General features: G+C 46.6%; 1 protein-coding gene across 2 annotated transcripts in view; it reads left to right on the top strand.

Annotated features, from left to right (window-relative positions):
• ABCD3 (ATP binding cassette subfamily D member 3) overlaps positions 1 to 15,708 on the top strand; it is an 87,705-nt gene that overhangs the window by 51,368 nt on the left and 20,629 nt on the right. For both annotated transcript variants that reach the window (XM_088443963.1, XM_088443962.1), the window contains exons 16-20: positions 1,414 to 1,477; positions 9,480 to 9,557; positions 10,935 to 11,000; positions 11,112 to 11,201; positions 14,389 to 14,508. In XM_088443963.1, coding sequence (XP_088300089.1) covers positions 1,414 to 1,477; positions 9,480 to 9,557; positions 10,935 to 11,000; positions 11,112 to 11,201; positions 14,389 to 14,508 — 418 coding nt within the window. The remainder of the gene's footprint in view (positions 1 to 1,413; positions 1,478 to 9,479; positions 9,558 to 10,934; positions 11,001 to 11,111; positions 11,202 to 14,388; positions 14,509 to 15,708) is intronic.

Raw genomic sequence — 15,708 nt, 5'->3', positions numbered from 1 at the left:
GACCGCACTTCTTCGTTTAGGAAGTCGGACGCTTTGTTTGTCCTCTATGGCTTCCGTAAAAAGGGTTGGCCTGCTTCAAAGCAAACTTTGGCAGCCTGGATCCGTATGGCTATTTCTGAAGCTTATCTTCATGAAGGCCTACCGGTCCCTCCTTCTCCTTCTCATTCCACTAGGTCTGTGGGTCCTTCGTGGGCAGCTCGACGTGTTGCCTCGGCAGTTCAGATCTGCAAGGCTGCTACGTGGTCCTCTGTCCATACCTTCGTGAGGTATTACAGGTTTGACACCTTCGCCTCTCAGGATGCTTCCTTCGGGCGGCGGATTCTCCTTTCTGCACAGGAGCGTCCCCACCCTTAAAGGATACTGCTTTGGGACATCCCCAAGGTATCCTGTGGATACCCTATGGACCCTGAAGTAGAAAATATGAGATATGGTAAGAACTTACCCTTGTTATCTCTATTTCTACGAAGTCCATAGGGTTCCACAGGACTCCCGCCCTGTCACACCTGTGCTGCATATGGGCTTTGCTCTGGTCACCGGTTTTCCGTCTCCCTCTGGTGAGAATGTGATTCTTGTATGTGTCCAGATCTTTTTTCTCTCTCTTCCTTCTCCTCCTCCGGCCTATGGCTTGATAACTAACTGAGGTGCCTTGGCTCGGGGGCGGGGTATAGGAGGGGGACCCTAGTGCATCCTGGGAGGCTGAAAAGCTTAACTCTATGGTGCCCAGCGACTGACGTCACACCTATACCCCAAGGTATCCTGTGGAACCCTATGGACTTCGTAGAAATAGAGATAACAAGGGTAAGTTCTTACCATATCTCATATTTTTTAGAGCATTTCACCTGTTCACATGTTATAACTTTAAAAATATAATTTACAGTCATGTTTAAGGTTATAGCAACCACCTGCGTGCAATGCTCTTAGTGGTATATCAGCCATGTAGGGATCCTGGCACTGGCATAGTTGTTTCAACATATTGACTGCTGACATTGTCACTCATGACCTCCCATACCTAACCCAGTGGCTGAAATAGCCGTCTATGTGTTTGGGTGTCCTAGGGCTAATCTGGAAACATTTGAATGAAGCCCCAACAAAAATCCAACGTCTTGAAGTTACATTCTTTCAGCGTGGCATGAGTAAGATTGGTGGCCACAATTGAGATCTAAGCTCTTGGGCACAGAGTGCACCATACTGAGTGAGCTCTTGGCATTGCAACTGTCAATTGTATTATTGGGGAAGAGGGTTTACTATTTTTACATGTTTTTGTGTGCATGTCTCAATATGAATTCAATATCACTTTTCTTTCTTTTGCTATATATGCTTCTTTATTACGTTATGTTGTATATTTTGTATTAATACAGATATATTACTTTGGCAGTGTAATGTTCCTAAGTATTTGTAAACCTTTTATTTTAGGTTTGATCACGTTCCTTTAGCAACACCAAATGGAGATATTTTAATCCGAGATCTCGACTTTGAAGTACGTAATATTATTTTAGAGGTGTTCATGGGCATCCGGGGTGCTAATACAATGGCTTCATTTTGATTACTTAAGTTTGTTTTTATTTTTATTTTTCTACTTCAGGGTCCATAGGGTATCCACAGGATACCTTGGGGTATAGGTGTGACGTCAGTCATCGGGCACCAAAGAGTTAAGCTTTCAGCCTCCCAGGATGCACTAGGTCCCCCTCCTATACCCCGCCCCCGAGCCAAGGCCCCTCAGTTTAGTTTGGTGCCCAGCCGGAGTGGGGGCTAGAAGAGCCCCTGAAGCTTTCTTCTATGCAGCTGTGGCTGCACATCTGGCTGTACAGCATGGACAGTCAGTCCTGACATCCATGCTGTCTTCCCTACACCCCCGCCGGTACCGATCCGGGGATGCTGGTGAGCATCTGGGGTCACAGCTAGCGGTGACCCCAGATGTTCCGGACCATGGCCGGATTCAAGTGGGACAAAGATAAGCAACGGGGTCCCGTGGTGGGTCCCCGCTGATCACATGGTCCTGAGTCCCCAGGCAGGGGGCTCCCTGGGGACTGGCTGCAGCATGGAGCCAGGCAACCAACCTGCGCTTCCACTACCCCCTGGGACAGCGGACCGCAGCAGAGCGGTAGCGCTGCGGCATCCCAGGGGTTAAATGCATGCCAGGGGAGCGCGCCTTCCCTGTCTCACAGCCGGCGCCTCCCCCGCTGCACACAGCCCTCTCTGCACGCTGCCGACTGGTCCTGTGGCAGCGCTCCTCCCCCAGGCCAGCCTCCTCTCTGCTCCTCGGCGGCCATCTTCCTCTGAACGCATGGTGAACGCTGCTGGAAGCCTGGACGGAAGCATCGTGGTCTGGGTCCCCCCGTATACCTCTCCTCCGATTTGGGTCAGGTCTGTGTATGCTGCGCTGTGTCCTACCAGGCCCTGCGTCTGCGTAGTTGAGTGATCAGCGCTGTTAGTGCAGGAATTGATATTTCTTTGCATTGTATGTGACTGTGCTAGCGCTGCTGCCTGTAACTTTTCTTCTAAACTGTCAGCTTTATTACTATCCCTGTTCTTTCTGCTAAGCCCTTGCGGTGCGGTGCTGCAGGGTGGTCTCTCGCCTATTTGATATATAATTGGTCAGAGGGGTCACATACTTGGTGCCATCATGTCTGAAAGTGATTTTCCTCTCCGGCTACAGTGTACTACGTGTAAAGTACCGTTAGCGGTGGGGGAGGGTAGCGCGGAGAGCCTTTGCCGGCAGTGTTTGTCCATGGCGCGGCCTCTTACGGTTACAGCACCGGAACAGGAGCCGCCCTGGGCTTGTTTCGCTCAGGCGCTTACAACCTTAGTGGGCCAGTTAGCTCTGCAACCCGCGTTTACACCGATGGGTTTGTCCCAGCAGTCAGTGGTGTCGTCACCCATGCAGGGTTTCCCACGACAATTGGTGGTACCCCACAGTCTCCCTATTTCCCCGCTCCCGGTTTCTCAGGAGCCGGCGTGAGTTAACTCCCTGACGAGTTCTGTACAGCACTTGTCGGATGTGTTGCAAGGGGAGTCTGTGATCCGGCCACATAAACGGCCGGTGGCGTCTCTGTCGGCTCCTTATGAGGATGACGAGGGGACGTCTGATGATGGGGAGATTCTGGATCCTTACGATCAGGAACCTCTCCATACTAAGGATGCTGACGCTAAGTCCAAGGTATATATTCCTGGACTTATTCGGGCAGTCCGCACAGCCTTGGTGATTGAGGACGAAGTTCCCCCAGCGGCTAAATCTAAGTACGCCTTTTTTAAAGATGTGAAGGGCGATGCCACAGTCTTTCCTCTTTCAGGTCAGTTAGTGGACCATTTAGAGGAGGCGTGGAAACAGCCTGGCAAAAGATACCAGCCGCAGAGGCGCCTGGCGGTGGCTTATCCGTTCGCGGATAATTATTTTGCAAAGTGGGAATCCCCTCCACAGGTGGATTCTCACGTGACCCGTCTTGTCCGTAGTGCCACATTGCCGATGCCATCCATGTCCTCCCTTAAGGATGCTACGGACCGCAAGGTGGAGATCTGCCTGAAGTCCGCTTATTCCCTTGCGGGGGGGGGGGCAGCACGACCGGCTATGGCCATTTGCTGGGTTGCCAGAGCGATGGAGCGCTGGGCGCATTCATTAGAGGCTTCTTTTGACTCCGACTGTCCGGCCGAACAGGCGGAGTTGATTGGTAATCTCCGTGATTCGGCCATTTATATCAACGAGGCGGCCTTAGACATTAGTACTCTGGTGTCTAGAATTTCTTCAGCAGCGGTGGCTGCCCGTTGCAACTTGTGGCTGCGATCCTGGAAGGCGGACGCAGATTCCAAAAGGGGTCTGGAGGCGTTGCCATTTACCGCAGAAGTTCTCTTCGGTCCGGATCTGGATAAGATTGTGGCCACGCTGGCGGCAGCCAAATCGGCTTGTCTCCCGTCGGCCGCTGCTCCTTCTGGTTCTGGACCATCGTCCTTTCGGTCATCTAGGGCCCAGGGCAGGCCCAAACCACAGTCTTTTCCTCGACAGGCTGGCCCTAAGAAATCGGCCAAGCCCCGGAAGCAGGCATGGAGTACCAGACGTCCGGCCCCCAAGCCAGATGACAAGCCTGCGGCCTGACGGTCTGGGCCTCCCTTTGGGGGATCCCAAAGTGGGAGGCCGCCTGCTGCAGTTCGCCAAGTGTTAGTCGGTCACTACGACAGACACTTGGGTTCTCGAGGTGGTCTCCCACGGGTACGCCCTCTCCTTCCGGCACAGACCCCCGGCTCGATTCTTCACCACGGGTCTACCATCAGACCGGAACAAGGCTACGGAGCTGCGGAAGGTATTGCACACTATGCTCCAGGCTGGAGTTATAGTGCCTGTTCCATTCTCCCAGAGGGGCCAGGGTTTCTATTCAAATCTTTTTTTGGTACAGAAACCCAATGGGTCGTATCGTCCGATTCTCAACCTCAAAGCTCTCAACAGGTCTTTGCGGGTACCGAAGTTTCGGATGGAGACCCTACGGTCCATCATTCTGGCGCTGGAACCTGGGGACTACATGGTATCATTGGACATACAGGACGCTTACCTGCATGTCCCTATTCTTTTGCGCCATCAACAGCTCCTCAGGTTTGCAATCCGCAGCGACCACTTCCAGTTTCGGGCGTTACCTTTTGGCCTGGCGACAGCACCACGTGTGTTCACCAAGGTGATGGCGGTCATGGCGGCTTCTCTGCGGCTGCAGGGAGTCCGCATGTTGCCGTACTTGGACGACCTGTTATTGGTGGCAGGATCTCCAGAGCTCCTTCTACACCACTTGGACCTGACCATTGCGCTACTGCAACGGCACGGCTGGATAATCAACTGGCAGAAGTCCACTCTAATCCCATCTCGGAGGATTCTGCACCTCGGAGCCTTATTGGACTCGGAACAGCAGAGGATCTTCGTGACGGAGGAAAAGATCTCTGCTTTACAGTCGAGGGTGCGCAGTTGTCTGCTCAGTCGCCAGGTGTCTCTACACTCGGCGATAAGGTTACTGGGCTCCATGGTGTCGGTGTTCGACATGGTGGAATATGCCCAGTTTCACCCCAGACCTCTGCAGCACCTGATTCTGTCCAAGTGGAACGGGCTGCCGCAGTCTCTGAATTCCCAGACAATTGTGCTCACCCCGGAGGTTCGCCTGTCCCTTGCCTGGTGGTTACAGACGACCCACCTCAACAAGGGACGTCCGTTCTGGGTTCCAAATTGGGTCCTGTTGACAACGGACGCCAGTCTTCGGGGCTGGGGAGCAGTTTCGGGTCCACACTTGTTCCAGGGCAGGTGGACGCCGACAGAAGCGGAGCTTCCAATCAATATCTTGGAACTCCGTGCGGTCTTCAATGCTCTCCAGCAGGCACATCGGGTTCTCCTGGGTCGTCCGGTACAGGTCTAGTCGGACAACGCTACCACCGTGGCCTACATAAACAGGCAAGGAGGAACCCGAAGTCGGGCGGCTCTCGTGGAGGTCTCTCGGATCCTGGTATGGGCGGAGCGCAATCTTCCGGCCATATCAGCGGTCTTCATCCCGGGAGTGCTAAATTGGGAGGCGGACTTTCTAAGTCGCCAGGACGTTCATCCGGGGGAATGGTTCCTGCACCCGGACGTTTTTCAACTGCTGGTGGACAGATGGGGTCTTCCAGAGATCGACCTCATGGCGTCCCGGCACAACAACAAGTTGCCGGTGTACGGGTCTCGCACAAGAGACGAAGGGGCGTCTCTGGTGGATGCTCTGTCCGTCCGGTGGACGTTCCGGTTCGCATACCTGTTCCCTCCGGTCTCCCTTCTTCCACGGGTAATCCGGAAATTCAAACAGGAAGGAGGGACGCTCCTGTTGATAGCTCCCGCGTGGCCCAGACGGCACTGGTTCTCAGACCTTCAGGGTCTGTCCGTGGACAGTCCTCTGCAGTTGCCGCTACGACCGGACCTTCTGTCTCAGGGTCCTTGCCTTCGCCCGGACCTAACTCGGCTGTCTTTGACGGCGTGGCTGTTGAGACGGCCATGCTGAGGTCCCGGGGGTTTTCCAGCTCTGTAGTGCGTACCATGTTGCGAGCTCGGAAACAGTCTTCCGCGAGGATATACCATCGCGTGTGGCATACATTCTTCCAGTGGTGTCGACCGAGAGGTTATGCACCGCGGGAGTTTCGTCTGTCTCGGATTCTCGCCTTCCTACAAGCGGGACTAGATCATGGGCTTCGCCTTGCTTCTTTGAAGGTACAGGTTTCGGCCCTGTCTGTCTGGTTTCACCGTAGGATTGCTACAATCCCGGATGTGCGCACCTTTATGCAAGGTGTTCTCCGCATTCAGCCGCCCTTTGTTCCACCTGTGGCGCCTTGGGATTTGGCTGTGGTCCTGAGGGCTCTCCAATGACTGCCGTTTGAACCACTGGGCTCAGTGGATCTTAAATGGCTAACAGCTAAGACTGTTTTCCTTCTGGCTATTGCTTCGGCCAGACGTGTTTCTGATTTAGGGGCTCTTTCTTGTAGACACCCTTTCTTGGTTTTTCATGGGAACAGGGCAGTGCTCCGCACTCAGCCCGAGTTTCTTCCCAAAGTTGTTTCCCAGTTTCATGTTAACGAGGAAATCGTTGTTCCGGCCTTTAACTCACCGGGTCTTTCCGTGGGTGAGGCCTCTTTGGATGTTGTGCGGGCTTTAAGGACTTATGTTGACCGCACTTCTTCGTTTAGGAAGTCGGACGCTTTGTTTGTCCTCTATGGCTTCCGTAAAAAGGGTTTGCCTGCCTCAAAGCAAACTTTGGCAGCCTGGATCCGTATGGCTATTTCTGAAGCTTATCTTCATGAATGCCTACCGGTTCCTCCTTCTCTGAAGGCTCATTCCACTAGGTCTGTGGGTCCTTCGTGGGCAGCTCGACGTGGTGCCTCTGCAGTCCAGATCTGCAAGGCTGCTACGTGGTCCTCTGTCCATGCCTTCATGAGGTATTACAGGTTTGACACCTTCGCCTCTCAGGATGTTTCCTTCGGGCGGCGGATTCTCCTTTCTGCACAGGAGCGTCCCCACCCTTAAAGGATACTGCTTTGGGACATCCCCAAGGTATCCTGTGGATACCCTATGGACCCTGACGTAGAAAATATGAGATATGGTAAGAACTTACCCTTGTTATCTCTATTTCTACGAAGTCCATAGGGTTCCACAGGACTCCCGACCTATCGCACCTGTGCTGCAGATGGGCTTTGCTCTGGTCACCGGTTTTTCCGTCTCCCTCTGGTGAGAATGTGATTCTTGTGTGTGTGTCCAGATCTTTTTTTCTCTCTTCCTTCTCCTCCTCCGGCCTATGGCTTGGTAACTAACTGAGGTGCCTTGGCTCGGGGGCGGGGTATAGGAGGGGGACCTAGTGCATCCTGGGAGGCTGAAAGCTTAACTCTTTGGTGCTCGATGACTGACGTCACACCTATACCCCAAGGTATCCTGTGGAACCCTATGGACTTCGTAGAAATAGAGATAACAAGGGTAAGTTCTTACCATATCTCATATTTTTTCTCTCGACATTTATTACATAAATGTGTTACACTGAACTTACCACAAATTAATATGGTGCAAAAATATTTGCAGTTCCAAATCTTGGGGACATTGTGCTTTATAGCCCAGTTTAGTTATGCTGCGTACTTATCAGACGATGTGTACCCAGCCCGACTTCACACATACACACTTACCGATGCGTGTCCAAAGGGAGCGGGACACACCATGCTGCATTCTGCAACATGGCATCGTTGGCAACATTCCCCGTCGGCCCTGCAATAGGACTGAGGGCGGATCAGCGGGAGCGCGCATTTCATGGGTAAGCACTAGACAATGTACCCAATATGTCGCTCCGATCTGTGGGATCGGACGACATATTGTCTAGTGTGTACCCAGCTTGACCCCTTACTGACAGTGTTAACTGTGTCTATTATTGTGAAATCAGCTTGTAAAACAGTGACAAAATACAGGGACATTTTTCTTTCATCCAGTTTGACAATGGAACTATATCAATGCAATATAGAAAGGGCTCTGGATAAAAATAGTATTGTGCCAATATATACCCCTTACAAGAACTAATAAAACACATGTAGTCACTTGCTCGCGGTCTCCATTGTTTAGAATATACTACACCCGGCTGGAGCTGCACCTAATGCTTCTCCCAAGTTAACAGCTGGAGAAGCTTGAATGGAAACTGCCTGCATTAAACAGTTGTAGCAGCTGGTACGATGGCTGCAGTGGCTTGTTCAGCCAACTATATTGGTGCACAACATTTACAGAACAGGGATCCTTGGCGTTGGGCAAAATATGATTATTTGATGTTATAGTATTTTAATTTCAGCTAGATTTCAAAGGAGAAATATTATATTGCAGTGGTCAGGGAACTTTTTTACCTTTTACCCCAAAATATATTGATACGCCGACGTTGCCCCCTTGATTTTAAGGGAAGGAAATCATATAGAAGTGCCCCCATATAATGCCCTTGTAGTAGTCCCCCTGTAGTAGTGCCCCCATATAATGCCCTTGTAGTAGTGCCCCATATAATACCCCCTGTAGTAGTGCCCGCATATAATGCCCCTGTAGTAGTGCCCCCCATGTAAGGCCCCTGTAATAGTGCCCCCATATAATGCCCCTGTAGTAGTGCCTCCATATAATGCCCCTGCAGTAGTGCCCCCATATAAGGCCCCTGTAGTAGTGCCCCATATAATACCCCCTGTAGTAGTGCCCCCATATAAGGCCCCTGTAATAGTGCCCCCATATAATGCCCCTGTAATAGTGCCCCTGTAGCAGTGCCCCTATATAATGCCCCTGTAGCAGTGCCCCCATATAGTGCCCCTGTAGCAGTGCCCCCATATAGTGCCCCTGTAGTAGTGCCCCCATATAGTGCCCCTGTAGTAGTGCCCCCATATAATGCCCCTGTATTAGTGCCCCCATAGTTATGCCCCTGTGGCAGTGCCCCCATATTATTCACCTGTAGTGCCGCTTGTACAAAGGGAAAAAAAAAGCCCACTTACCTTACTCCCCGCTCCTGCATCCACCGCCATCCTGTCCGCCCGGCTGCTCCTCGGAAATATGGGAGAGACTACATGACGTCTCTCCCATAGTGCGCATGGGGAGAGCCGGAAGCTGGAGTTCAGAAGAGAACTCCAGCCTCCAGCTAACAGGGCGCTGCAGGGAAGGAGCCGGGCGCCCGCTGGTAATAACATCTCAGCGGGCGTCCGGCTTGGAGCCTCCCTGCGGTGCCGGTCTGGAGGTCACTGGCGCCAGTGACCTCCATTCCTGGGGGTAATGGATGGACAGCCGGGCATGCACTGATTAATATACATGCCCGGCTGTCCGTCCATTACCTCCAGGAATTTCATTTTTACCCCATTTGGGGTAATTTACTCCTATTCCCCAATCAGTGTTATATTGGGTGTATTTACCAAACCAGGCTTTATTCTTCATGTTTGTTTTCTATCTGCTTTTGTGGCAGTGGCTGTTTTCTAAAAATTAAATATATTGTCTTTATTTACAGGTGAGATCTGGCACCAATGTACTCGTGTGTGGGCCAAATGGCTGTGGGAAGAGCTCCCTTTTCCGAGTATTAGGAGAGGTAATCTTTCTTGTACAAGAATAAAGGGTTGGGTAATATGTGACTCCTCAAGTTGAATCATATGAACAGATTTTCAGTTTCCCTTTTTTTTTTTTTTTGTAAAATTGCTGTGGTTATACTAGTTATTCTTCTGTATCTTTAATGTATGCTTTGCCTGCTGAGGTAAATTAAAGCCATAGGTTTCTTAGGACTACTATCCCCCTGGTCAAATGATCACATAAATATAATGGAAGTCTTTAACTTTAACACACACTAACTTTAATATTGTACCTGTTGCTGGTGAAGACAGGCATGCTGTAGGCTGAACCAATATACATGTCATACAGATGTGTCCTCATATACCTAGCCTCAATGTGCCATGAGACACCTGGCAAGAGTGAGCCGCATGTGACACGACTTGTGCCGTGCTGCTTTTTCACCCGAAACTGCGTCTTGGTTGCAATCAGATGTGACAGACTTCTTCACGAGACTGTACTGATTCATTTCATATGCGACACTGTGTGCATCTGATTCTGTATACGAAGCACAACGGAACTTGGCGTGAAAAAAAGCGGCGGCTGCTGCATCGTGGCATTTCGTATACAGACTCATTTGTACGTAGATATACAAGTGTCGCATATCAAATTAAATGTTAAGCAGTTTTTCGCATCAGGTTTCGACTGAAATGCATTTTTGGGCAAGAAAAATTACTCTGCACAAGCCGAGTCGCATGGGACCTTGCGGCCGAGAAGGACTGTTTGGCGAAACTACAGCAATAGTGTATGAGGACACATCTGTATGCTGCCTATCTCTTCACTAGGAAACCATGTCATTGATGACAAATTGACTTTGTTCTAGTGATGTCACTGGTTCCTAGAAAATTAATAGGCTGCATTTTCATTGGACTAGCCCACAAAATGGCTGCCTAGAATTTGCCAATGTCATTTTATTCAGCTAAGAAAGCTATATAGCAGGGGTGGCCAAACAGTCGGTCGCTATGTACCCGTAGTTTTAGGTAATTTGCTTGGTCGATTGCAGCATTAGAGATACCAAATCACTCCCCTAATCCTACCACACAACAAGGATGCCCAGTCCTTTGTCACATGACTCTACAGAAATCTAAAATGGCGTCCCTCATGCGGGACAGGAAGCTGAAGTGTTTTTAGGATTGATTTGTTATTATTAGAGAGAAGCTGATAACACTGAAAAGTAGTGATTTGATGTAGTCACATTTTCTCATATGCCATTTATTGTATATGGAAGCATATGTACAAAATGGATCTGGCCTGTCAGCTGATATTTTGAGAACTTATATAGCCACTTTTTGTCTAATTTTCTTTTTTAAGTTTATGAAATTTAAAATGTATGTGTGTTTTTTTTTTTTGGTTGTTTTTTCAGTTGTGGCCACTTTTTGGAGGTTGTCTGACTAAACCTGATCGAGGAAAACTGTTTTATGTACCCCAGGTAACTTTTCGTTTGCCTTTTCCCATTTCCATAGTATGTTGTGTGCACAATGTAGTCCCTATGCAATCAGACACACAAAGCAATTTCAGCAAAGTTATTTACATGTTTTAGAGACCGTATATGACTCTGGGGACATTACGGGATCAAGTCATCTATCCAGATACCCAAGATGACCAGAAACGGAAAGGTATATCTGATAAGGTAGGAGCAAATCTACTGAGCTGGCTGTTTGTATAATGAGAAGGTGTATGATGAGATGGTATAATGAGAAGGTGTATGGTTTGTATGAGAAGGTGTATGATGAGATGGTATAATGAGAAGGTGTATGATGAGATGGTATAATGAGAAGGTGTATGATGAGATTGTATAATGAGAAGGTGTATGGTTTGTATGAGAAGGTGTATGATGAGATGATATAATGAAAAGGTGTATGATGAGATGGTGTAATGAGAAGGTGTATGGTTTGTATGAGAAGGTGTATGATGAGATGGTATAATGAGAATGTGTATGGTTTGTATGAGAAGGTGTATGATGAGATGGTATAATGAGAAGGTGTATGATGAGATGGTATAATGAGAAGGTGTATGATGAGATGGTATAATGAGAAGGTGTATGGTTTGTATGAGAAGGTGTATGATGAGATGGTATAATGAGAAGGTGTATGATGAGATGGTATAATGAGAAGGTGTATGGTTTGTATGAGAAGGTGTATGGTTTGTATGAGAAGGTGTATGATGAGATGGTATAATGAGAAGGTATATGATGAGATGGTATAATGAGAAGGTGTATGATGAGATTGTATAATGAGAAGGTGTATGATGAGATTGTATAATGAGAAGGTGTATGATGAGATTGTATAATGAGAAGGTGTATGATGAGATGGTATAATGAGAAGGTGTATGATGAGATGGTATAATGAGAAGGTGTATGATGAGATGGTATAATGAGAAGGTGTATGGTTTGTATGAGAAGGTGTATGATGAGATGGTATAATGAGAAGGTGTATGATGAGATGGTATAATGAGAAGGTGTATGATGAGATGGTATAATGAGAAGGTGTATGATGAGATGGTATAATGAGAAGGTGTATGATGAGATGGTATAATGAGAAGGTGTATGATGAGAAGGTGTATGGTTTGTATGAGAAGGTGTATGATGAGATGGTATAATGAGAAGGTGTATGATGAGATGGTGTAATGAGAAGGTGTATGGTTTGTATGAGAAGGTGTATGGTTTGTATGAGAAGGTGTATGATGAGATGGTATAATGAGAAGGTGTATGATGAGATGGTATAATGAGAAGGTGTATGGTTTGTATGAGAAGGTGTATGATGAGAAGGTGTATGGTTTGTATGAGAAGGTGTATGATGAGAAGGTGTATGGTTTGTATGAGAAGGTGTATAATGAGAAGGTGTATGATGAGATGGTATAATGAGAAGGTGTATGATGAGATGGTATAATGAGAAGGTGTATGATGAGATTGTATAATGAGAAGGTGTATGATGAGATGGTATAATGAGAAGGTGTATGATGAGATGGTATAATGAGAAGGTGTATGATGAGATGGTATAATGAGAAGGTGTATGGTTTGTATGAGAAGGTGTATGATGAGATGGTATAGTGAGAAGGTGTATAATGAGAAGGTGTATGATGAGATGGTATAATGAGAAGGTGTATGATGAGATGGTATAATGAGAAGGTGTATGATGAGATGGTATAATGAGAAGGTGTATGATGAGATGGTATAATGAGAAGGTGTATGGTTTGTATGAGAAGGTGTATGATGAGATGGTATAATGAGAAGGTGTATGATGAGATGGTGTATAATGAGAAGGTGTATGGTTTGTATGAGAAGGTGTATGATGAGAAGGTGTATGGTTTGTATGAGAAGGTGTATGATGAGATGGTATAATGAGAAGGTGTATGATGAGATGGTGTATAATGAGAAGGTGTATGGTTTGTATGAGAAGGTGTATGATGAGAAGGTGTATGGTTTGTATGAGAAGGTGTATGATGAGAAGGTGTATGGTTTGTATGAGAAGGTGTATAATGAGAAGGTGTATGATGAGATGGTATAATGAGAAGGTGTATGGTTTGTCTGAGAAGGTGTATGATGAGATGGTATAATGAGAAGGTGTATGGTTTGTATGAGAAGGTGTATGGTTTGTATGAGAAGGTGTATGATGAGATGGTACAATGAGAAGGTGTATGATGAGATGGTGTAATGAGAAGGTGTATGGTTTGTATGAGAAGGTGTATGATGAGATGGTATAATGAGAAGGTGTATGATGAGATGGTATAATGAGAATGTGTATGGTTTGTATGAGAAGGTGTATGATGAGAAGGTGTATGGTTTGTATGAGAAGGTGTATGATGAGATGGTATAATGAGAAGGTGTATGGTTTGTATGAGAATGTGTATGGTTTGTATGAGAATGTGTATGGTTTGTATGAGAATGTGTATGGTTTGTATGAGAAGGTGTATGGTTTGTATGAGAAGGTGTATGATGAGATGGTATAATGAGAAGGTGTATGGTTTGTATGAGAAGGTGTATGATGAGATGGTATAATGAGAAGGTGTATGATGAGATGGTATAATGAGAAGGTGTATGGTTTGTATGAGAAGGTGTATGATGAGATGGTATAATGAGAAGGTGTATGATGAGATTGTATAATGAGAAGGTGTATGATGAGATTGTATAATGAGAAGGTGTATGATGAGATTGTATAATCAGAAGGTGTATGATGAGATGGTATAATGAAAAGGTGTATGGTTTGTATGAGAAGGTGTATGATGAGATGGTATAATGAGAAGATGTATGATGAGATGGTATAATGTGAAGGTGTATGATGAGATTGTATAATGAGAAGGTGTATGATGAGATGGTATAATGAGAAGGTGTATGGTTTGTATGAGAAGGTGTATGATGAGATGGTATAATGAGAAGGTGTATGATGAGATGGTATAATGAGAAGGTGTATGATGAGATTCTATAATGAGAAGGTGTATGATGAGATGGTATAATGAGAAGGTGTATGATGAGATGGTATAATGAGAAGGTGTATGATGAGATGGTATAATGAGAAGGTGTATGATGAGATGGTATAATGAGAAGGTCTATGGTTTGTATGAGAAGGTGTATGGTTTGTATGAGAAGGTGTATGATGAGATGGTATAATGAGAAGGTGTATGATGAGATGGTATAATGAGAAGGTGTATGGTTTGTATGAGAAGGTGTATGATGAGATGGTATAATGAGAAGGTGTATGGTTTGTATGAGAAGGTGTATGATGAGATGGTATAAGCATTATTTTGCACAAGACTTTTATATTATTTTTTCCAAAAGTGTTTTAAGCAATAAGTCATTAAGGTGTACATGTGACACACAGGTGCTGAAGGATTACCTCGACAATGTCCAACTGGGGCAGATACTGGACCGTGAGGGTGGCTGGGACAGTGTTCAGGATTGGATGGATGTCCTCAGCGGAGGAGAGAAGCAAAGAATGGCGGTATGTAGTTCAATTGTTCTGTACATGTATTAGAATTGTATGTCCAGACTGAGGTGGTATTTTCTATAAATACTTGTACAGGATGTAGTTGACATCCCGGCAGTCGGAATGCCGGCACTGGCGCCAGGATCAACGACCGCCAGCATCCCAAGGTTAGGTTTGGGGTTAGGAGTTAGGGTTAAGCACTAGGGGGAGGGTTAGGCTGTGGGGGGACGGGCTAGGCTATGGGAAAGGTGGGCTAGGGTTAGGGGGATTGTTAGGGTTAGGCAATTTACCTTTGGGTGTCAGTATTCTGACTGCCGGGATCACGTACCCAAACCCCACTTGTACATAGTGGTGTAATATTCCTTGTAGTATGCTCCCTGTGTGAGGGCATACATTTATGGCACTAGAACATTACGAGGGGTATTCAATATGAAACGTTAACTTCACTGCCGAAGTTAATGTTTCATATCAGAGTTTTTACCTGCGTTAAAGTTTGGTGCGCGCTCCCGCATATCCCCGTATTCAATATAAAATTAATGAAAACGGGAAACTCCGAAGTTGGATTTGCGTAAAGTTATGAATTTTTCCTTAAAATAATTGTAAGACCCCACTAAAGTTGTAAAAACATGGGGGTACACCATGGGTACCCCCGTTTTAGCATTTAATTGAAAGTCGGGGATTTAAATAGCCGCAGCAGGTGTTTTTTTCCCGACATTGAAGAAGTGATGCAGAAGAGCACTTAGGTTATTTTTTTCGTTTTTTTAAGTGGTCCCATCAAATTTGGGGTACATGAAAATGGGTACTAGCATATTTTGATGTCCCTAAAGTAAGTTTTTAAAAATTCTGCATTTGTGCACCTGCCGCTATAATTCTGTTCTAGAAAACACCTGCCGCATACTTGCAGAATAGCCCTGAACCTATTTCCCTATTGTTAAACAATTTTTTCCCTTTTTTTTTTTACCTCAATTTTTTAATTTTTTGGGGTGTCCCTATTTTTTTTTTTAAAACTTTTTTTTGACACTGTTCTTTTTTAAATGTCAGTCCCAGGGGTGCAGGCTATGTTTTTTAAGCCTGCACCCCTAAACCCCAATTCTGCATTTTTTTCGACACCTATTCAATGGTAAAAAGTTATTTCCTTTTTTTATCAAAGACTTTTCAAAACAGCGATAAGTCTTTCATATTGAATACAGTGTAAAACTAAAACCTGCGATAATG

The sequence above is a fragment of the Taudactylus pleione genome, unplaced genomic scaffold (assembly GCF_031769625.1).
Source record: "Taudactylus pleione unplaced genomic scaffold, aTauple2 ptg000341l, whole genome shotgun sequence".
NCBI classification, from domain to species: Eukaryota; Metazoa; Chordata; class Amphibia; order Anura; family Myobatrachidae; genus Taudactylus; species Taudactylus pleione.
This window is presented reverse-complemented; position numbering and strand designations above follow the sequence as displayed.